Source organism: Protopterus annectens, chromosome 17.part0 (genome assembly GCF_019279795.1).
Source record: "Protopterus annectens isolate FY-2018-M chromosome 17.part0, PAN1.0, whole genome shotgun sequence".
Classification (NCBI taxonomy): domain Eukaryota; kingdom Metazoa; phylum Chordata; order Ceratodontiformes; family Protopteridae; genus Protopterus; species Protopterus annectens.
Genome location: NC_056751.1, coordinates 426,134,997 through 426,159,517, shown reverse-complemented (window position 1 = coordinate 426,159,517; position 24,521 = coordinate 426,134,997). Strand labels below are relative to the sequence as shown.

At 41.5% G+C, this 24,521-nt stretch overlaps 1 protein-coding gene across 1 annotated transcript in view; it reads right to left on the bottom strand.

Moving 5' to 3' along the window:
• Positions 1 to 24,521, bottom strand: part of POLD1 (DNA polymerase delta 1, catalytic subunit) — a gene marked incomplete in the record, with an annotated part of 1,583,142 nt that overhangs the window by 761,036 nt on the left and 797,585 nt on the right. The window contains 1 exon segment of the mRNA XM_044059378.1: positions 7,311 to 7,448. Within this exon segment, the coding sequence (XP_043915313.1) occupies positions 7,311 to 7,448 (138 nt within the window).

Here is a 24,521-nt window from a genome sequence, read left to right as displayed (position 1 = left end):
TTAGCAGGATAATTTTTATAGTACTTGAGTATGGGAGAGATCAGCAGGTGTTTAATATCCTGCAGCTCTTTGCTCTTCTCTTGTAGATTTTTAAATAGCTCTGCAGACTGCTTATCAAATAGGAGGTTATTATCAAGAAGAGCATTCAGGATTTTGGACTTAAAATCTTCTGGCAGTGGTTGCAGCCTAAGCCAGGAGTATCTACGCATAACTGATGCAGTTGCAGCGATCTGAGTGCCTGGCCACCTGAGATGTCAGGGATAGCTTAGAAGTTACTTCAGTTTTGGTAGGGAAGTCAGGCAGGGAATTCAGAAGTGTAGAAGCTTGGGATACCAAGTCCAAGGCATATTTTACCATACGTGTTTGGTAGTTAATTGCTCTGAAGGCCAGGGTGGAGGAGGTGCAAGTCTTCTTGCCCAGCCTATCCATAATTTTACTGTCTTTATCTGAAGGTAAACGAGACGAAAAAGGGAGCAATCTAGATTGTCTGTCTGGGGCCACAGCTATAACAGCAAGGTCCACCAATGTGGGGTTTACTAGGAATTTGTGGTCATCAGGCACTTTATAGAAACAGTCTGGTCTCTTTGGGGCAGGTGGCTGAGAGTCAGTGTTCTTACAGCAGGAAGCAAATGAGTCTAGGTATGCAGGGATCACTGGAGGAATGGCTGCTGAGGAGGGTGATTCAACCTGAAACAACTCAAAGTATATATTTGAGTTTCTGTTATTTGGGAAGTATCCCATTTGAAGTATTATTTCATCTTAGTGATGGTTTCACCAAATTTCTTGTCCTCTGGAGGGGAATCTCCTTCAACAGAATCCTCATCTGGAGAATAATATTCCAGGGGGGAGGCAATTTGTGATGAAAAGGTGATAGACTCCTCTGAGCAAGAGGAGAGGACCTCCTCTTCCTCTTCCTGGGGAATAGAGGGAAGGAGTGAGGCAGCAGAAGTAGCCTTGGGTTGAGCACTAGAATGGAGGGGGCTGAGCAGGGTGTGGGCCTAAGGGCCATGAAGGCCTGCATCAGTGACTGAGTAAAGGACTGCTAGTCCGGTTGTCTTTCAGGGGGAGTAGATAAAGGTTTAGTTTTTTTGTCTTCATTTAAAAGGAGCAGTTTTGGGAGACACAGTAGGCCTTGATTCTGGAGCCTTAGCTAAGGAAGGAGACTCTGATTCCAGAGATTCAGAAGGGCTTCTGGTAGAACCTGTTTCCCATTCGACATCTGGAATAATCGACTTCCGAGACATCTCCATGGACGTGCCAGCCAGAGCTTTGGATATGGCTACCTCGAGGGGAGCTGTAAAAGCAGACGGCTCTAGCAGATGTCCCTCAACCCCTATACCGGTGGTTGGCGGTCTGTCCAATGATTGAGAGGCAGTGGTGGTAGGCCGCGAAACTTTGGCCTTTTTCTTTGGTGGTTCTATCTGGTCAACTGATTCCGGATCCATCCTAAGGGCTAGCTTCTCAAGCCTTTGATTTTCTAAGTACAGGTTAAGGGCAGCCAAATGACTTCTAAGAGTTTTAGGGACAAGGATTTGCAGATGGCACAGGAGGTATGATAGTGTTCCCAGCCTAGACAAAGGATGCAACCATCATGGGTGTCCTTATGTGGAATTTGACACCCACATTGGAATTTACCATTCTTAGTAGACATCAGCTAATATAAAAACCAGCAAACCAAGCTCAGTCAAGTAATATAACTAAGAAATCCCCAATGGGGTACTTAGCTTTGGACATCTTGATAAAAATGAGCGAAGCGATCGATGTGACGTTCGACTGCGGCAGAAAAGTTCTAAGGTCTGTGAGTGCAGACGTCACATTTAAGGTCCCTGGTTTATGGCCCTACGTGTGACGTCCCACACAGCAACAGCAACCAGGCTGAAAACCTTTGTAAAGGAGCCACCGTTCAGGTCGCCCGAGGCTGAAGATCCCACAGTAAGAATACTGCAACATAAGAATAGAAGGACATCAACTGCTGTGTTCTCTGTACCCTGGGCTTGACTGGAGATATCACAAAGACATTAGCCTGAGGATATATGGACAGGGTCTTATGCCACGTAACTGGTGGATTGTAAAGAGACTTCTTATGGCCACAGACACATTAAGCACCCTTAGATGACTGGGATCTATAGACATATGATCTAAATCTCGTTCCTTAGAGGCACACAAATTAAAGCATTTCTGGGTAGGGGATAAACGGCTACAGATCACCCAAAGAGGACCTCATGAGTTATAAGGTTTCCTTGAAAGCGAGATCACTTGTGCAGGAAGAGGAGCTATAAGGTGACAGATAGGGTAGAACTGTGCTAATCCATCCTGGAAATACTAGCGTCTAATTCTGCAGACTCCTCATATGATCCTATGTTGAAAGACATCCCCTGTCTGCTCTCAGCTCCAGAATAAAAAGCTCTTGCTCTGTGTTACATGGAGATGAGTGAGCAATAGGCCTGCACTGGAATTCAGCTGATAGGGATTCAGAACTCAGACACATACCTGCCAAAGGTGACACAAGGATGTGCCTGGTACTAGCATTAGACCATGCTCCCAAAAAGATATGTTCCTGCACCTACAATTTAAGTTCTGACCAGATCTTAATCATCTGTCAGAATTTCAGCCCAGAATCATGAACTGTGGAACATGATGACTTTCTGCCCCACCCCCACGAGCTGCAAGATCCTAATAAGGGGAGATACTGATAGTGAGTAGCTCCAAGACAGGCATGGGTGACTTGAAATATTTCTACTATCAGGCTGGTTAGCACAGAGCTCTAGGAAATCACCTTGGAGGTGAGCAATGCATATACCCTGGGATGCAACCCCCAAAACTAGCAGCTAGGCATGTGCACCCCTCATGTCTTTTGCCTGCTAAAGCAGACAGTAAGCATAAGCTTGTGCCCTACAACTCAAGGAAAAATCTCAGCATATGCAAGGCTTAAACAGCAGTCCGGTAAACTGTTCTGTCTCCAGAAGAGATGGTTCATGACCTACCCTCAGATTCCTAGTCCTGATGAAAATTCAACAGAAACATGGCTGCGAGGGAGTTAAATTTACACTGGTGAGAATAGGGGTGGATCTGCTTAGGTGGTCAGTGAATGCATTCTATACTAGTAGGATGTACCAGGAGATGAAGGTTCTGCTTCAGTGCCATTTCCCAGGTTATCACAGCTAGTCTGTAGAGGGAATAGTAGTATGAAGTTACACTGCTTTCACTTTAACTTTTTCAAAATCTCTATATCCGGAGGCTACTTTCAATAAAAATACCATTGCTCTGTGGGAAAATTCCCACTAGATTTGGATACGAGAGAAAAGAAAATGTTGTTTCACCATTTGAAAGGTTTTTTTTCTTCCAATGGTAGGAAAAGATCATATGAAAGTGGTCAAGACAACACCTGTTTGGCTAGTAGTGCATTCAAGAGATGCCCTTTGATGTCTTCAACCAAGGGCTGCATTCCTAGCTAAGCATATCATCTGGCTGATGATCCCAAGATGGCTGTCTTAGCATAGGCATCTGACATATCATAACTTAATTTGACATTGTGTTTGCTAACTATAAGGAGATAGGTGGTTCTGTAAAAGCCGCAAAAGCCAATGCCTCAAAGCTGAGTCAGGAATTTCCCAACAAATCTTCTATTTGTTCGATAATATCCCCGGTACAGATGAATATTGGTCTGGAAGTTGGCAACACCATTTACCAAGGCAGCAGATATAGATATATAAAGGTACTGGTCATCACAATGAACAAAACATGCTGGAGGGACAGGCTCCGGACCCAGCGACTCCCCATACTCTGGAATAGACTGCCCATACGTATCAAGATTTTTGGTCCTCTTCAAAAGGAACCTTGACAATTGGATGGGAGATAGGAAATTCACCCCGGGGATCACGTTAGTCGCCCTGCTAGACAGAGGACCAGGGAAGCAAATATTCTGGGAAGAAATAGCCAGGGAATTGTTATGGCTAGGCTTGTATAGGCTCCTAGGGCCGATAGCCTAGTACCAATCTATGAATATATGAACCTATATAGGTATTATATATATATATATATATATATATATATATACATATATATATATATATATATTTTTTTTTTTTTTTGCCGAAATGAAAAATCAGTTTATCACTGGGCAGCATGTTGCCAGCTGATTCCAACATGGAGCCTGTGGCTGCATCCAACGAGATTACAGAGGGTTCAACTATTGCGTTCATACACAAGTACGCAATTTTGTTTCCAGCTTATAAAACTGATCTAGATTTCCGAGTACTGGTGGTTCAGAATCAGGTTGTCAACAGGTTTTCAACAAGGTATCCCTAAATGCTTGACTAACTGGGGCTAAGCAGACATTTACACTTCTCAATGACAAAAAGATCATAATGTCACTTGTGGGAGTCGGGTAACTCCTTTTCACCCCACATAAAATGCTTTCAAATTAAATCAAGCGTTTCCCTGAAGGAGATGTGCTTGGAAATTGGGATGGGGGAAAGAGAATGAGGAGGATGGGAAGCCCGGAGAATAAGGACTCCTTGTCTTCGGTGTCTTAGGAGTAAAGTACGCAAGGTCCTCCGCCTCATTTGATATCTGACTCTTTGGACTGTTCCACCAACTCTCCTCCTCCTCTTAGTAAGAACTATTCTAGAGATGGACAGATCATCACCTGACAATGTCTGGGTGTTCTGTGTTTGGGAAAAATGGGGCATAAATATTCAACAATGCCGCAACATACTCTTTGGAAATGTGCCAATAATCAAAAACTGAAGAGAGTGAGATCAGCACTGATAAAACAGAGGTATTTGGCCTGTTGAGAGTACAGCAGGAAGCACAGCCATAGCTCTCAACCTCTTAGCACAAAAAATCTAGACAAAGCAAAAAATAATGGGGGACAAAGCTCCAAAATAGGGACATATTTTAAATATTTCTGTTATAAACTTAGAAAGTTGCTAGGATAAAAGGTTGTATTGTTACCATGTAGATATGAAGTTTGAAACTCAAATGGTTGTCATTTAGTGAACTCAAACCTCACTGATTTCCTACAAAAATCTAGAAAACCACACATTTTATGAGGAAGAGACCAAAAGTATGAGCCAAAAATCAGGAAATTATGAGAAAATCTGGACAACTGAGTGGTTTGGGCACAGCCATCCTGTTTTTCTTAATAAAAAAGCATACTAATTCCAAGGCCAAAAGTCTCCTGGACAAAAAATGGGATATTTAGAGAAAAACAGCAATCCTTAAAGTGCAAACCAAATGCTATCTGTGGGCACCCAGGAACTGGCAATTGGCAGTGATACAGTAAAACAACTGCAATAAAGCTTAGCAAGATGAAGATGCCTACATTCCAATGTCAGCCTTTGGAGAGGTAACTGTGGAAGCAGATGTCAGAGTAAAGAACTAACTAAAGTGCACCTCTACAAAGCTTATGCCCCTCTGGCTATCATGACAGATGGGGCTGCAAATGCTTCATACTCACTCTTGCAAACATTTTAATTGCAAACTTCTTTACCATTCTCCACTTGCTTTAAGACAATTTGCTTAGGTTTTCTTAAGACCATATTTTACATTTTAGAAGGGATGCTAAATAATACAACCTTCACTGTAAATTTTAATTATGCAGCACAATGCTTTCGCAGCCAGAAACTTTAATGATCTTTGCCAAAGTAAAACAGGCAGAGAAGGTCATAAGCCTTAGAAAAATCTTCAAATCACAGTTTATAAAGAGCTTAATTAACACCAATGAGGCAACAAAATTTTACAGACATAATAGAAAACAAAATTCTAGTCTGAGTATTTCTTATAGTGCTATAAAGTTTGCTTGGATAATATTAACAGACATTTTTGATTGCAAATGCAACAAAAAAGACTTGAATATGGTGTACACGCCTCTCCCCTTAATATGTCACATTCTACTGATGTCTGTGGTGTGTAAAAAGTCGCTCTGTGCAGGGAATGACCAAAAGCTCTAGAAATCAGGCTAAATGGTTAAAGATCCAAATGTGGAGTAATTGCCATACATTATATGTATGCTAATGGAACAGTGATCCTCAAAATAAACATCCAATTTTTGTTCATTATATTTTCTGGTGTTACCCTTCAATTAGTTTGACCCACATCAAACAATACCACAAATGACCTCCTAATTTGTGCTGGCTGCATCTGCCACCCATTACATTGTTTCACAATAACCAGCCACTAGCCAGCTGCTAGATATCACAGAAATCAGGTTACCAGAAGCAGCATCATTGGCAAAAGTCAACAGCTTTATGTGAGTAAGGTGTGCTGTAATTGACATATTCCATTCTCCCCTACATCTAGGTTACTGATGACATACAAGCTTCATTGTGGCAGTCACCATCCAACCCCACAGACGGCTAGTAGGCCCAGAATGTTCAGTCCCCAGCAACAAATGTAGACTTACTGATTTTAGAAACCACTCTTATAATTAGGAAGTTCATTACCTGAGTCACCTGACCACTATGCCAGAAGATTAACCCAGAATAATCACCCTGAACACAATGCATTTTCCTCCCAAAGCTTTCTTGTCTTTCTCTCTCTTCATGAAGATGACACTCTTGTGTCTGTTGAAAAAAGTCTATAAACCCCAGCTACTGTCTCATGAAGTTTTCATGGACTGAGTTATTTTCCTTTATTCATTGCACTGTCACTTTTGTATTTTTCCAGCCTCAAGAGTACTAAAAATTACTAAAATATCCACTAAATTGCTCTAACTGTAATACTATGAAGGTCCAGAGAAACAAAAAAAAAACAATGACCAGGCCTAAAAGCATTTCAAATTAAGAAAAAATGGACTAAGATTATAACTGCAGCAAAAATAAAGGCAGAAGAAACGGCTATATCATTTGTCACCCTACAAATATCCTTAATCACAAAATTCTGCATAAGGAAAAACTGGTGCTAGTCTAACATTAAGCCAGTTGTTGTGTAACTAAATTTTCTGTTTAACAATAAGTAGTTCTCACTCCTATCACAGTTCAAAAATAAGTGAATCATGCAATGTTCAATAAAGTGTGCCTAACGGGAGAATACGCCAGAACGAATTTAACTGAGTACTAATTTGCTGAATCATTCAGTCAATATAAACACCCAGCCAACCTCAGGTGGGGTGTTACATCTTCAGAGTTTATTGCATTTAGTTGGATGCTAGTTCTCCCTTAAATTCAGTGTCCAAATCATTCAAAGAATTGTCTGAAATTACTTATGTCACATGCAGATTTTGCCTAACAGTTACTTAGATTCAGCATCAGGTATCAATTAGCTAGCAAAGTACAATGTCCCAAGACTCCCAGTTGAAATTCACTAACCTTTTCAAACTCCAATTTTATGGGAGACACAAAATGGCTCGAGACCCATTCGGCTGCCTCTTGACCCACAGCCATGGCTTCCTCTACAGAATTCACACCAAGTTTGCACATGACAGAATCTGTATCACCATATATTACCTAGTAGAAGAAAAGTTAAAAAATGAGAACATTTATTAAGAAATAAGCCATCTATATACTGCTGCTTGTGACATTAATGGTTATATGTAGACATTAATCAATGCTTTCATAAACTACTTACTACAAACATTTATGCTCTCTAACATTTATTCCATTGTTTTACACTGCATTATTAAATCAGCATTTCAGCTCATTTATGAAGTACCATGTGTTCTGTAAAAAAATGCTTGCATAATGTACTGGAGCTATTCGATAAGGTCCAAATGATAAAACAGAACACTTCTAATAAATTTAATGATTTAGGATTACAGTTAACAGTAACAGCATAAGGATGTTCTTTGTGCTTCACTGCTGCAGTCATTACATTTGGATTATCTGCTTGCAGTAGCCCTCAGTCGGCCTGATTATCAAAGTCTTGGGTCCTGCGTCAGTTGCTGTCTCATCTTCCGTGACGTCAGGTAGTCATGGGTATAAAGCATGCAGTCAACGCCATTACATCAGTCTTTCTTGCCGTGCGGTGCCCGAAGCATAAACAGTTCACAAGCGCCGGTCGGCCGACTCCTGAAATTTTTGTTTTCGAGTTTCAGAACCGAAGTTTTCAACTAAAGCTAAGTACCCCGTTGGGGAAACTTTTTCTTGCTCTAAACCGATGTCAGTAAAAGTCAATAATTGTATTTCTTGTGGAAAGCAAATACCTCACAAAGATTTTCATTCGTACTGTATTCCTTGCCTAGGCCCTGTACCTCGCTGTCAGTTTTGTGCCTTATTTAAGCAACTAAGTATTCGTCGTTGGTGCATTTACGCTTCTAAATATTTTGGTACTTGGCTCAATTATCCAGATATGTCTTCGGTAAGCCATCTGACTACTGACATTCTGAAAAAAATGCAAAGATAAAGACAGAGACAGGCTGCCTAGGTCCAAAGCTGCCGACGACGCTTCTCCTAAGCCAGTCGCCAGTACTCAGTGAGGTGCTTTCGCACCCTGATACCCGCTACTTCAGAATCGCAGGCCTTTACTGAGACCCATTCAGAGTCCGGTATGCTGTGAGATGCTTCAGTTGTGGAACCTGTCTCTACCTTGGATGGGTCCGGAGCCGCTGTGCAGGCACCGGCTTCTGTGGATGTATTCAGGCCTACTGACTTGCATATTAAACCAATGTCATCTTCTTCTTCAAGGCCTAAAACTCGAAGTATGCCTAGAAAACCGACGCCCAGACCACATGGTCAGGCCTCTATGCCTAAAAAACAGATAAGAATGGCTGAAGACCTTATTACTTTAATCAGGGGAAGCCAGCCTTCCCCCCCTCTAAGAGACCTAGGACTGAATGTGCTTATGATACTTCTGACCAGGATTCTGAAATTTCTTATCCCTTATCTACCTATGAGTATTATGATGCAGAGGACTCTATTCCCTCTGCCCCCCCAAAGGATTCCTCTTTTGGTGAAACACTGCATACTCTTAGGGAGCACTTTCGCTGGGAAAGCCAGGATTACTCTGATTCTAAAAAGAGGCTTAGGGATTTCTTACTCCTGCACCAGCACACGCCTTTAGCTATCCCTCCTGTACTAGACATTGTTGATGATGCCTTTTCTGAATCTAGCTTGGCCCCTGACTCCTTACCTCCTGCTCCTAAAAAAACCTGATAGATATTACAGGGTTCCTGACTCTCACAAGTTCCCTTTTAAAAATCCTACTGCAGATCCGGAGACCATTTCACAGGGACCCAAGGGCATTAAGGATACTACTTCCAAAAATCCTACCCCTTCTGATAGAGACTCCAGGGCGGTGGACAGATGGGATAAGAAAGTATACACTTCTGCAACTTTGGCCATTAGGGCCTTAAACTGCCAGTTTCATATGTTAAAGTATCAGCAGCATATTACTGGATTGCTTAAACAGAAAATTATGTTGATTCCCGACTGTGCTGAAAATAAGGATTTACAGGATTTAATGCATTCTGCTGAACAGGTTGGAAAGCATACTTTGCAATGTGGTTTTGATTCACTAGAGTCATCTTCTTGCAGGGCTGCTGTCATTGGGTCTGTACTTAGAAGGCATGCCTGGCTTAAGGAGCAATCTTTGCCAGATCATGTTAAAGCTAAATTGCTGGATGCTCCCTTAAATCAGGACTGCCTGTTTGGCAACAAAGCAGAAGATGTTCTGAAAAAAGATGGAGGAAAAAGCTAAATCTATGCAAACTGTTAAAGATTTCCTACAAGTACAGCCTCCAAGATTTAGTAGGCATTGGCCCACTAAGAATTGGTCTTTTTCTGCCTCTTCCAGGCCTTCCTAGTCCAAACCCAGAAACAGCAGAACACGCAGGCTTCAGTCCCAGAGTACGCACAGGGCTAAGCAGTGGGGGGGCTCCCACTTCCAAATCAGGGAGTAGTAAGACTCCCCCCTATGGTAAACTGTCTCAATGACAACTTTAAAACTTCCAAGCACTTCTCAACTGACTGCTCCTTTAGGGGGAAAGATTGCTCTGCAGGCAAAAAACTGGGAACTCATTACCCAGGACAAATAGGTTTTAAATATAGTTTCCCAAGGATACAAATTTCACTTCCACCTGTTACCAACCCCAAACGGTTGGCCAGATCTACCCCCAAATCAGTGGGCAGAGGCTCAAAAGCAAATACTCTCTCTCAAGCATAAAGGCTATTCAAACTGTACCAGAAGAAGAAAAGGGACAAGGTTTCTACTCAAGACTTTTCCTGGTACCCAGAAAAGACAACTTATGGCGTCCTATCCTGGACCTTTCTATATTAAACACCTTTCTGGCGATTCCAAAATTCAATATGCTAACTCTTCACCAATTACTTCCTATGCTATGCAAAGATGCTTGGTTGGCAACACTGGATTTAAAGGAAGCCTACCTGCACATCCCAGTCAGGGAATCTTGCAGAAGATACCTACGCTTCAAAGCAGGCTACATGCACTATCAGTTCTCTGCACTGCCCTTTGGCTTATCTACTGCGCCCATAGTATTCACAAAGTGCCTAGCTCCAGTCATTGCATTTTGCAGGCAAAGAAATATTCAAATATACCCATACCTGGATGATTGTCTAATTCAGGCAGAAAGCCAGGACATACTTCTGAATCATCTGGCATTTGTACAAAAGGTGCTAACTTGTCTGGGGTACACCATAAACGGAAAGAAATCACATCTGGTACCCTGTCAACAAATTATATTCCTGGGAGCAAGCTTTAATACAGCTTCACAGATGGCTTTCCTCACGCCAGAGAAACAAATTCATTTGACAACTTATTTCAAACTAATGGTCACAAAAACCCTGCTATCTGCAAGGCAAATACTGCAAGCCTTGGGGTTCATGGCCTCCTGCATTCTACTAATTCCATATGCAAGACTGCATATGAGGAAACTACAACATTATCTAAAAAGCCTATGGTGTCAACATTCTCAGGATCTAGAAGCAATGATCTCTATCATACCTTGCCTACAGTTAGAGTTCCTTTGGTGGGCAGAGGCCTGCCACCAAAACAAGGGACTACCATTCACTCTACCCCCTGCCGCCCAAACCTTAACAACAGACGCATCAGATTATGCATGGGGGGCTCACCTGGCAGGGAAGTGCATTCAGGGCAAATGGAACCCAAGCCAAATTTTTTTTCAGTAAATGTATTAAAAGAATTTACCTATAGAACTTATATTAGTATAATTACTACATTGTTTATTTGTTTTTATAACATAATGACATGTATTCGTGTAATCATCCTCAATATCTAATATGTATTTTACTTAACTCATAATTGCTGTTTTTGTCTGATTTTGGAGCTTTTCTCCCCGGGCCTCCGCTGAAAATGGACATGTATCCAGTCAGATTTCTCCCGGTAAACAAATGTAAAATAAATAAATAAATAAAATGCACCTACATATCAATCAAAAAGAAATGTTAGCTGTACAGAATGCCCTGACAGCCTTCAAGGGCCACATTCTTCCAGGACAATTAATGGTAAGGACGGACAACACCACTGTTATGTGGTACATAAACAAGCAGGCGGGGGTACCCATTCTTACCCCCTCTGCAGACTAGCCATGGCTCTGTGGAACACAGCCTTGAGCTACCAAGTGCATCTACAGGCTCAATTCCTGCCAGGAAAACTAAATATGCTGGCAGACAAACTCAGCAAAAATGTCATGGACCCACACAAGTGGAAACTGGAACCAAAGATTTTCAACATGTTGATAAACAAATGGGGGAGCCCAGATATAGACTTGGTTGCCTCCCCCCAGAACTACCAATTGGACAAATTCTGCACAAGGTCTCCCCACAAACAAGCTTGGAAAGTGGATGCTCTGTCCTTCAGCTGGAAACATCTATCAGTTTATGCCTTTCCTCCTCTGCCTCTCCTCTCCGAAGTACTACTAAAGATCAAACAGGACAAACCAAGAACAATACTGATTGCACCAGACTGGCCAGGCCAACACTGGTACCTCCTCTTGCACAGTTTGTCACTGCTGGCTCCATGGCACCTGCCTCAGACACTACCCTGCTGTCACAGCAGGAGAGCCAGATTCTGCACCCTCAGCTTCAAACCCTGAACCTGGCAGCCTGGCTAATTACCTAATCTCACCATTACCATCCCTCAGTAAACAAGTGTTGGATGTCATTTTGGAGGCAAGGAGGCCTAGTACTAGAAAATCTTATGCTGAAAAATGGAAAAGATTCTGTGCCTGGAACCAAACACAAGGGATGGGCACAGCATCGTCCAATTTACCTCAGATTCTTCAATACTTAACTGAGATGCTTCACAAGGGCCTCTCCTTTTCCTCCATAAATTCACGCCTCAGCCATTTCAGCTCATTACAACACAGAACTACCCCTCTTCTCTCATCCACTGCTCAAGCAGTTCCTCAGAGGGGCCAAAAACTTAAGACCACCCAGGACAGCCCCAACTTCAGCCTGGGACCTTAACTTTGTACTGGAAAAACTCACTCTTCCTCCTTTTGAGCCAGCTGAAAGTGCAGAGTTAAAATTTCTTTTTTGGAAAACAGCCTTCCTTTTAGCAATTACTTCAGCAAGAAGGGTATCTGAACTACAGGCCCTTATGGCAGTGGAGCCCGTCATCATCTTTCATGGGGACAGGGTGTCCCTCAGGACCAATCCCTCCTTCATGCACAAGGTGGTATCCAGTGTGGCTCTGAATCAGTCCATTAATTTGCCAACCTTCTTTTCTAATCCACAGAACAAAGGGGAATGAATACTGCACTCCTTAGATGTGCACAGACAACTTAGATTTTACTTGGACAGGGCTAAACCTCAAAGGAAATCTGAACAACTGCTGGTGGCATTTGTTGCAGGGGCAGAGAGGAAGACTATTTCAAAGAAACCATTTCTAAACGGATAGGCCATTGCATTAATTTCTGCTATAAGCACATTGGAAAACCTATCCCACAGGGAATTAGACCCCATTCAATCAGGGCTGCTTCTACCTCTACAGCCTCTCTCAGAGGTGTACCTGCCAGGGACATCCTAGAAGCTGCTACCTGGAGGTCTGTACATACTTTCACCAAGCATTACCATTTACCAATTTTTTCTAAATCCAGAGCTGGCTTTGCCACCCCAGTCTTGCAGGGCTTTATAGCTGGTCCTAATGCTGTCTAAATTACTCCTCCCATCCTTAGCTTTGGGAATCTACCCAAATGTGATGACTGCAACAGTGAAACACAAATACATAGTACAGTTCTGTACTCTTACCATAAATGTAGATGTTCGAGTGTATTCACTGTTGCAGTCCTGGTTACTCTCCCTCCAGCCACCTGACTTCTTATGGCAATACCTCTATTCTCCTTCACTATGCTTAAAAGCTTTTTGGTGTATTTGCTTTTTTGTTGGAGGTATAACCTTGTATATTTATATTTAATTGCTTCCCATTAGGGGGGCACCTGGGATCTGGGGCAAGAAAAACTGATGTAATGGCATTGGCTGCATGCTTTATACCCCTGACTACCTGACGTCACGGAAGATACGACAGCAACCGACACAGGACCCAAGACTTTGATAATCAGGCCAACTGAGGGCTACTGCAAGCAGATAACCCAAATGTGATGACTGCAACAATGAATATACTCGAACATCTATATTTATGGTAAGTGTACACAACTGTACTTTGTTGTGACAGGATGTGGTAACAGAAAGCAATATAACAATTTCTTATCTTGATCTGAGACTAATTATTCAACTTGAAATTTCATGGACATGACTCCTTTTTGTATTGGGGCTCCTTACTGGTAGTTAATAACATGTAAAGACCAGTGTGGCTGAAGTATAAACTTTTTCCCCCCAGAACTAATGACGATCCTGCTTTCCTTACTATTTAGCAATGTATCCAGGTCTGGTACCAGCTTACTCCCCTTGTGTGCCTCAAAGAAAATACCTACAAAGGGTCTGCATCCAGATTTTTGTAGAGATATTGGGGAGTCTGCTACACCATAGAGAACCTATCCTCTTTCTTGGGAAATGGGGGATTATAGTCTAGTGGTAGACAGGCTGCTGAAAAGGTATCAAAGACCTTGAAAACCAGAGGAACCGTTGAGGGCTTAGCTTCCTCCACGATTAGTAGATCAAAGTATCTTTTTTGTGCTATGGGACTGTTCTTCAGTTTCTCATTTAAAATGCATTCTCATGATCTTGAGGGCATCCCAAAAACTATAGTTACTAGAAATGCAAATGTTCAAGTGCAGTCAGTGTTGCAATCATAACTGATGAGATTGCCTGTCATGGTAGCTCTTGGCTGGCCCAACTACCGGAGAATTTTCTCCTCCTCCTGAAGCTGGCAGACGTCCTGACCAACGTCATGATATCTGGGTATAAAGGGAGTCATCTGGCACCATAACCTCAGTACTTTGTCTCAAGCAGGTAGTATAAGCTCAGCATTCCAGGGTACGCACAGAGGAGGAGGAGGGGACAACCTAGTACCAGAGGGGAGAATAACCACCACAATCCCTTAGGGCAAGAGGGGAAGGAAGGAGGGAAAGTATTCTGCAACAGTGACTATACTCAAACATATACATTTATGGTAAGTGTACACAATTGTACTATGTTCTATGACTCCCAAAGCTGAAAAGAGGATGGATGGAACAATTAAGGTGAAGAAATGATGTCCTAGAAGATGGCACTGGCAAACCACACTTTGGACTTGAAGCTTGGAAGGTGATAATGTATGGTGAAGATCTCCACAGAGGACCAAGTAGCAGCTTCCAAAATGTCCTTAGTGGCCATCCCTTTTAGAAAGGCAGTATATGTAGCAGTAGCCCAATTGGAGTGCGACCTCACAGGGTTTGGTGGCTTCTTTCCATGGTGACTGTAGCAAAACAAGATACAGTGGGAGATCTATTTGGAGATTGCTTGCTTAGAAACTGGTCTCTGATTGTTTAGAAAACTACAGTTGTGTACACTTACCATAAATGTAGATGTTCAAGTGTATTCAATGTTGCAGTCATTACATTTGGGTAATCTGCTGGCAGGTTGCCCTCAGTCGGCCTGAATATCAAAGTATTGGGTCCTGCGTCGGTTGCGGTCTCCTCTTTCATGACGTCAGGTCGTCAGGGGTATAAAACATGCAGCCGATGCCATTTTCTTCAGTTTTACTTGCCCCAGATGTCAGGTGCCCCCCAAACGGGGAGCACACATATATATATATATATATATATATATATATATATATATAAATGTAATTGTAACAACATAAACTTTACCTTAATCTAAAAGCAAATACACCACAAAGGCTGTAGAATATAGTGAAGGAAAGAGAAGTTCTAGAAAAAAGGGGGATGGCGGGTGGGTAACCCGGACTGCAAAAGTGAATACACTCGAACATCTACATTTATGATAAGTGTACACAACTGTACTATGTTCTTTGTGTTTCACTGTTGCAGTCATTACATTTGGGTAGAATCCCAAAGCTATGGATGGGAGACTGGAACTAAATAGCATTAGGAGTGGCTATAAGGCCCTGCAGAACTGCAGTGGCAAAGCCTGCCCTGGACTTAGAGAAGAGAGGCAAATGATAATGCTTTGTAAAAGTATGAACAGAGCTCCAAGTAGCAGCTTCTAGAATGTCTTTGGTTGGCACTCTTCTGAGAAAAGCTGCTGAGGTAGATGCAGCCCTGGTGGAATGTGACCCGATTCCCTTGGGCACCAGTTTACCATGTTGCAAGTAGCAGAAACGAATGCAGTGGCGTATCCACTTTGAAATAGTCTGCTTTGAAATAGCCTTCCCCTCTGATCCTACAGCAAATGCCACCAGTAGCTGCTCAGACTTTCTTAGAGATCTGGCCCTGTTTAAGTAGAATCTTAGTTGTCTGTGTATGTCCAAGGAATGCAGAATCCGCTCCCCCTTGTTCTGCAGATTTGGGTAAAAAGTTGGCAGGTGGATAGTTTGGTTAAGAGCCACACTGGATACCACCTTAGGCATAAAGGAAGGATTGGTCCTGAGGGACACCCTGTCCGGGTAAAATGTAATAAAAGGCTCCACAGCCATGAGGGCCTGTAGTTCTGAAACCCTTCTTGCTGAAGTGATTGCCAGAAGGAAAGTTGTTTTCCAAGATAAAAACTTTATATACACAGTAGCTGCTGGTTCAAATAGAGGTACGGTGAGCTTTTCCAACACAAAAGTGAGGTCCCATGCAGGACTTGGTGACCTTCTGGGAGGCCTTACATTTTTGACCCCTCTAAGATACTGTTTTAGCAGAGGATGAGAAAAGATGGGAGGCTCTGTGTTGTAATGAGCCGAGATGGCAGAGGCATGGATTTTTATTGATGAAAAAGATAGGCCCTAGTCAAGCATCTCAGTCAAGTATTGTAAAATCTGAGGAATATTTGGCTTTGCTGTGTCCGTTCCTTGTGCTTGGTTCCAAGCACAGAATCTCTTCCATTTATCAGCATAAGATTTTCTAGTACTAGGCCTTCTGGCTTCCAAAATGACATCCATCACAGATTTACTGAGAGGTGTTGTTTGAATAATTACATGATCAGCCACGCTGCCAGGTTCAGAGTTTGGAGCTGATTGTGCAGAATTTGATTGCTCTGCTGAGACAGTAGATGAGGTATTTGAGGCAAGCGAAGCAACCCAATGCTCTGCACGTACAGAAAATACACGGCCAAACCATTCACAATACAAACACCAGTGGCCAGCATGGAGTACACAAAGCACTTGAAAAATGATTATAACATGAATACTTTTATTCAGACCGGTTTCGGCTAACCAGCCTTCTTCAGTGAACAAGCATTTTACAAAAATTACATGATGTAACAATATATATACTCTCCCAACCAATGACAAACATGGTCCAACCCAAAAATTACAAGCACAGTGAATATAAATGAGACAATCATTGTTAATCAAAAGTATATGCCTATAATACATATAGATGTAAAAATAACAAAATATACATAAATCATTTTATATATATATATATATATATATATATATATATATATATATATATATATATATAAGTAGATAAGCATACTCCATACAAAATATAATGAATATGTATATAGAATATATAAAAAATATATAAAACATAAATACAATGATCTGTGGTATCTTTCATAAGTGGTCATTGAGTCCTGGAGAAAATAATGCTCCTAAATTAATAACCCAATACTTTTCTTTATGATTAAGAATAGTGTGCCAACCTTGCTGGTTACTCCTATCACCAATAATTCTATCTATTACCATAGATCTAAATTCAGCATTAGGATGTTTAATAGTACGTCTATATAGGGCATTTGTCTCCCTTTTCTTTCAGACATCACTTCTATGTTCTGGCATCCTTATTCTTAATGAACGAGACGTTTGACCCCAACACTTGCATGTGGCCAAATATACTATTCAGCTACTGGCACAATTACCAAAAACCCTAAGATCATACAACCTACTTGTGTTGGGCACTAGTAAATTGTTTTAGTTTGCTCACAAACTGGCATGACCCACAATGTCCACAAGGGAACATTCCCAATAGCTGATCCCCCGACATGGTCAGTTGTTTATACACTGTCTCTTTGTGCTTAAAGTTTGAGAGGTGTGCACCTAAAGTTCCCCCATGTCTGTAAGAGAACTGGCATCTGGGGCCCAAGCATCCTCTAAGTTGGTCATTGGCCATAAGTATATTCCAATGGGTATCTATTACATTTCTGATGACATTATTATTACGTCCATAAGTGGTCACAAACCTGAGGTTTTCACCCACTTGTGTTGGCCTTCGCTGTTTGTATTCCAGCAATGTGTCCCTATCCTGAGCACAACTCCAATTGCTGGCAAGTACGATATCAGACTCCCTGTATCCCCCGTCCAAAACCTATTACATAAATCCTGTCTGGCATGTTCAAATTCCCGTGTAGAAGAACTAATTCTTTTGATGCGCATAAATTGTGATTTTGGAATATTGCGGATGGTGTGGCAGGGATGCATACTAGATGCATAAAGCAGGCTATTGCATTGTGGATATTTGTGAAACGTCTTAGTACTAAGAGTATGATCCTCGTTCCGATACACAGTCGCATCTAAAATGTTGACACTATCATGATGTGATGTAAGAGTAAATTCAATACCCTGCAAATTATCACTGAGATACTCCAAAAATTCCTGCAGATATATCACATCTGCCCACCACACCATCCAACAGTCATCCAAATATCTGCGCCAGATATCTATTTCCACTTGATAGATGGTTATGAAGTGGATCATAAATCACACATTCCTCAAAGAAAGCCATAAACAGGTTCGCATATATGGGGGCAAAGAATGCCCCCAGAGCTGTGCCCTGCAACTACCAGTAACATTCACCCTGGAAGTAAAAAACATTTTTATTCAAAACATGTTCTGCCAGACATACCAATAGAGTATTAAAGTCAGGGGGATATAAATGCAGCATGCTCCAACCAAAATTGTAATGCTTGTAAACCAGCCCAATGGGGGGATACTAGTATATAATGCCTTTACATCCAGGGTGCACATCAGCCATCCAGGCTCCAATTGTGTATCTGATATAATTTTAAGAAATTGTGTTGTATCCTGGATCCTGGCTCTAACTGAAGCCAATAAGGGTTTCAAATACTTAGTCAAGAATACTGACAAGGGTTCAGTCAGAGATCCAGTACCAGAAACAATTGGTCTGCCTAGAGGCTGAGTTAATGATCTATGAACTTTGGGTAATAGCTATAGTATTTTTTTGTGGATCTGCTACGGTAAGATGGCTCTTAGTCGAGCTATTAAGAATACCTTCATCCACTGCCTGATATAGGAACGTATCTATCTCTTTTTTGAAGATGGGGGTTGGATCTATAGACATTAACATATAACATCTAGAGTTCGAAAGTTGTCCCCTACCCTCATTTAGATAGTAACCCATATTCATAACAACCACAGCCCCTCCTTTGTCAGCTGGTAAGATAACTATAGCATGATTGTTTTTAAGTTGTTCCAAGGCAGCTGCTTCTTCAGAGGAAAGATTATTACCCAAAATGCATGATTCCTTATTTGGAAAATGAAGATCTCTCAGTACTGCTTGTAAAAAAATCAAAACATGTTTATTCATTGGTGGTTGGAAGTCGGACTTATGAAACCTGAATTAATCAGATCTTTGAGTATTATCTGCAAAAAATAATCTAAGGTTAAGTCTGCGACAAAATTGGTAAACATAAGTAACTATACTATATTCATTCACAAAGAATCCAGGTACAAAGCCAAGACCTTTATTCAATAAAAAGAGTTTGCTCATCAGTTAGTGATACATCAGATAGATTTAACACATTCTGGCCAATATTCCTGGTTACTTCAATATGGTCTGCAGCAAGCCCTCCACTGAGCTAATTCCTGCCCCCATGTTTATGTTTGCGGCCCCCACGCCGCTTACTTCCACATCTAAAGGGTGTTGTACATTAGACTTTTTACGAATGGGTGACACTGTCATTATCCGTAAAGGAAGATTCCACCCCTGATGTACTAGTGTATGGATTCTCTGTTCTCTTATGGATAGATCTAGGTCTCTTCCTAGTAGTGTTCATACTTGCAGCTCTACTGGTCTCAGAAAATCTAACCGTTCTAGATACTTCAAAAGGTCGACCCCTTTGGTAGTCAGCTACGTCTCTGTTAAATTTTTTAATCTTTCTTTCTCATATTTGTTTTTCATAGATTGCCAGCTCCTTAGAAAGCTTATTCAGAGAGATGGCATACTGTGGTATAGCCTCATATTTTTTGCAGTCTTCACAAAAGGTTTTCACCTCCAACACACTGATATCAACCATCCTTTGATAGTACGATGTTAAAATATTCACAAACATCATAGAAGCCTGTTGTAAGGCTGAATTCCATTCTCTGGTTGGTATATCCTCCGATCTACCAACCAGGTTTGGATGCGAATTCTGAGACCTCTAGGTGCTATTTCTCTGTTCAAATATGCTCTGAATAGTCTAAGATGCCATATATTGGCTCTTAGATTTTTAAGCCCTTGCCCAATTTATTAAAAGCAATATTGCATCCATCAGTAGGATCAATATTGGAACCATTCCGGTTACTGCCTGGTCTGGTATCAATGCCAAATACTTCGATATCATCCCTATCGGCACATAATCCATCTAGAATGATTTCCAGATCGATATTGCCAATAATAGTTGTAATACTGATCCTGTTTATTTAAAGCAAAATGAAGCTTTCCCAATTGTTGTTAGCTATATAAGGAGCTGAATATCAAAGAAAAAAATCCAATAAAAATATTGGAAACAAAGTTATGCTATTTATTAATATCACCAGAGACAAAACTAGATCACCATAGGTATCAAAAGAGTTTTTATCATGCCAAGTCTGTAGATATAGTTACCAATAGAGCTGTCACAAGAACACCACTATTCAGAAATAAACATAGATAAAAAATGTGCCCAAACAAGGCCTCTGACAGACAGTACACATAGGTAGATACCCTAGCTGAGAGGTTTGGACCAAACTATAAAGATATGCAATATCACTCCTAAAGTATTTTACCCCAAAACAAAGGTACAAAGTCATTTATATGGATAGAGAACATTCCATCTACTGCTATTTCTTTTCATAATAATTGGTATGCCCGTCTACTGTTGCTATTTATTTTCACAATAGTTGGCATGCCCACCACCTTCCATATGCTTATGAAACCAGAAAACATAAATAGCAAGCAAGGAGAAAATGCAGCATTAATACAGTGCAACCAAGCTAGACAAATAGCACCAAGTATATTGGAAAAGATACATATACATAACACATTCAGACCATTAATGACTGTTAATAGCAACACCTGAATATTATTATATTAAATATGATACAATTATTTTATATATTACCCTATTATTGTCATAAAGATCAAAAGTCATATCAGGTAGCCAACATATCAATACTGTTGTTTCATATAATAAACACCAATTCCGCCCCAATATTTATCAGAGCCATATTCTTTCACTTTAGTATCTTAACATATTATAGCCACCATGCAGAGCCCAGTATAAAGACAATATAGGCCCACTATAATTATACGTCTGAAAGGTCCAATATCCAAATGTTATCAATATTTCCCACAGTTAGTCCGAATCAGATATATATCATACAGTAAAAGCTATCCATTCCTGCCAAATATTCCATATTACACATGTATATTACAAACACATCTCCTAGTTTTTGGTACTTGAGGCAAGTACCAAGGAGGGAGTTGAGACATATTCCTTAGAATTGGGTACCAGTGCTGGTGAGGCCAGTCCGGGGCAATTAGGATCATTTTTGGTTTTTCCTGTCTGACCTTTAGTAGGACCCTGGGAAGAAGAGTCAGAGGAGGAAAGGCGTAGACTGATAGGGTTTTCCAACTGAAGGATAGGGCATCCACTTTCCATGCTTGTCTGTAATAAGTCCCTGTTTAGAATTTGTCCAGTTGATAATTTTGGGAGAGGCAAATAGATCTATGTCCGGACTCTCCCATTTCTCTGTTATCATGCTGAAGACTTGTGGATCCAGTTTCCACTCGTGAGGGTCCATAAGATTTCTGCTTAGATCATCTGCCAGAGTATTTTGCTTTCCTGGCAGGAACTGAGCTTGAAGATGTACTTGGTAAGTCAAGGTTGTGTCCCACAATGCCATGGCTAGTCTGCAAAGGGGGTAGGAATGTGTACCCCACTGCTTGTTTATGTACCACATAACCGTGGTGTTGTCCGTCTTTATCAGTAGCTGTCCTGGATGAAGTAAGTCCTTGAAGGCTGTCAGGGCATTCTGAACAGCTAACATCTCTTTCTGGTTGATATGCAGACGCATTTGTTTTGGGCTCCATATGCCCTGAATGCATCTCTCCGCCAGGTGGGCTCCACAAGCATAGTCTGATGCGTCTGTTGTTAGGGTTTGGGTGGCAGGGGGTAGAGTGAAAGACTGTCCCATGTTCTGGTGACATGCCTCTGCCCACCAAAGAAACTCCTGTTGTAGGCAGGGAATGAGAGAAATCATTGTTTCCAGACTGTGACAATGTTGACTCCATAAACTTTTTAGATACCACTGTAGTTTCCTCATATGCAGTCTTGTATATGGAATTAGTAGAATGCAGGATGCCATGAACCCCAAAGCCTGCAGAATTTGTCTTGCAGATAACTGGGTTTTTGTTGCTATCTGTTTGGAGTAAATAGTCAGTTGCCTTTGCTTGTCTGGCGTAAGGTAAGCCATCTGGGCAGTTGTATTCAAGCTTGGACCCAGGAATGTAATATTTTGAGAGTGTACCAGTTATGATTTCTTTTTGTTTATTGTGTACCATAGGCATGTTAGAAGCCTTTTTACAAACACCAGATGTTGAAGAAGAATGCCCTTGTTTTCTGCTTGAATGAGACAGTCATCCAAGTAAGGATAGACTTGTATGCTTCTTTGTCTGCAAAATGCAATTACTGGTGCCAGGCACTTTGTCAAGACCCTGGGTGCAGTAGATAAGCCAAAGGGCAATGCAGAGAATTGGTAATGCATAAAACCAGCCTTGAAGTGGAGGTATCTTCTGCACGATTCCTTTATTTGGATATGCAGGTATGCCTCTTAAGTCTAGAGTCACTAACCAAGCGGTCTTGCCCAGCATGGGCATAAGCTGTTGCAAAGTCCGCATTTTGAATTTTGGGATGTCCAAGAATGTGTTCAAAATAGATAAATCCAGTATTGGGCACCAGGCATTGTCTTTTCTGGGTACCAGGAACAGTCTTGAATAAAACCCTTGCCCTTTTTCCTGTTCTGGTACTGGTTGAATAGCCCCCATATCCATGAGGGACGCAACTTGTCTCTGTGCCTCTGCTCATTGATTTTGTGGCAGATCTGGCCAACCATCTGGAACTGGCAAGGTATGGAAATGAAATCTGTATCCCTGGGATACTATGTTTAATACCCACTTGTCCTGGGTTATTAACTGCCAATTTTGAGCATGAAGTGCTAATTTTCCCCCTAAGGGGGCTGCCAAAAGGTAAGTGCTTGGTGATGGCAGAGGGAAGTCATTGAGACTGTTTACTGTAGGGTTGTGCTTTGTTTCCTTCAGATTTGGAGGTAGAGGCACCCCATTGCTTTGACCTGTAAGAACCCTGTGATTGGTATTTAGAGCCTTTTGCGTGCCTGGATTTGCCCCGTGAGGCTCTGTCGGACACAGGAAAGGACAAAATTTTTGTAGGTCAGTGTCTACTGAATCTGGGTGGCTGCACTTGTAAGAAATCTTTTACAGTTTGCATAGATTTAGCTTTGTCTTCCATTTTCTTTAAAACATCTTCTGCCTTATTATCAGGATATTATGCTGTAAAGGTGCATCCAACAATTTAGCTTTAACATGATCAGGCAGATTTTGCTCCTTGAGCCAGGCATGCCTTCTAATCACAGATCCAGTAACTGCGGCCCTGTAAGAGGCCTCCAAGGAATCAAAACCACATTGCAAAGTATGCTTTCCAACCTGTTCTGCTGCACGAAATAATTCCTGTAATTCTTTATTTTCCACACATTCAGAAATCAACATCATTTTCTGTTTCAATAATCCCATAACATGCTGTTGATATTTAAGCATATGAAACTGGCAGTTTAAGGCCCTCAATGCCAAGGTTGCAGACGTATAAACTTTCTTTCCCCATCTATCCAGCACCCTGGAATCTCTTTCAGAGGGGGTAGGATTCTTAGCTGTTGAGGCCTTTACACCTTTAGGAACCTGTGAGATAGTTTCAGGGTCCAGTCCAAACCAAATACTATGCACGTGGGGGATGCAAGGCCCAACCAAACTATGAAGAAACAAAGATGGCCAGCAAGGTTAACAGTCAAATATGCAGCTCAAGACCAGATAGTGAATAATTAGACTTTTATTGTAAATAAAAAACAATAATTTCAGGGTCAGCAGCAGGATTTTTGAATAAAAATTTGTGGGAGTCAGGAACCCTGTAATATCTGTCTGGCTTACTAGGAGCCGGAGGAAAGGAATCAGGAGCCATACTTGATTCCGAAAACACATCAACAATGTCTAATACAGGAGGTATAGCCAAAGGCTTATGCTGATGAAGAAGGAAATCCCTAAGCCTCTTTTTTCACTCAGAGAAATCCTGACTCTCCCAATGAAAATGTTCCCTTAAAGTATGCAAGGTTTCACCAAAAGAATAATCTTCAGGAGGAGATGCAGATGGGATGGATTCCTCTGCATCTGAATCATCATAGGGTGGTACAGAAAATTCCTGAAAAGAAGAGGAATCAGAAGAAACAGAAACCTGATCTGAATATTCATAATCAGTGTCTTGCCTAGGCCTCTTATCGGGGGGGGAGGGGGGGGGGGCCTGATCAAGGTAATTAAGTCTTCAGCCATTTTGATCATCTGTTTTTTAGGCATAGAGGCCTGAGCATGTGGCTCATGCGTCGCTTTTTTAGCCTTAGAAGTTGCTTTTGTCTTTGTTTTTGAAGCTGGCGTCAGTTTTATATAGAAATGTTGAGGCCTGAAAACACGCTCAGAAGCCGGTGCCTGCTCAGCGGCTCCGGACCCATCCGAGTGAGAGACATCCGTGGGTACAATACTCTGAGAATCTCGTGGCATGTCGGACTCCACATGG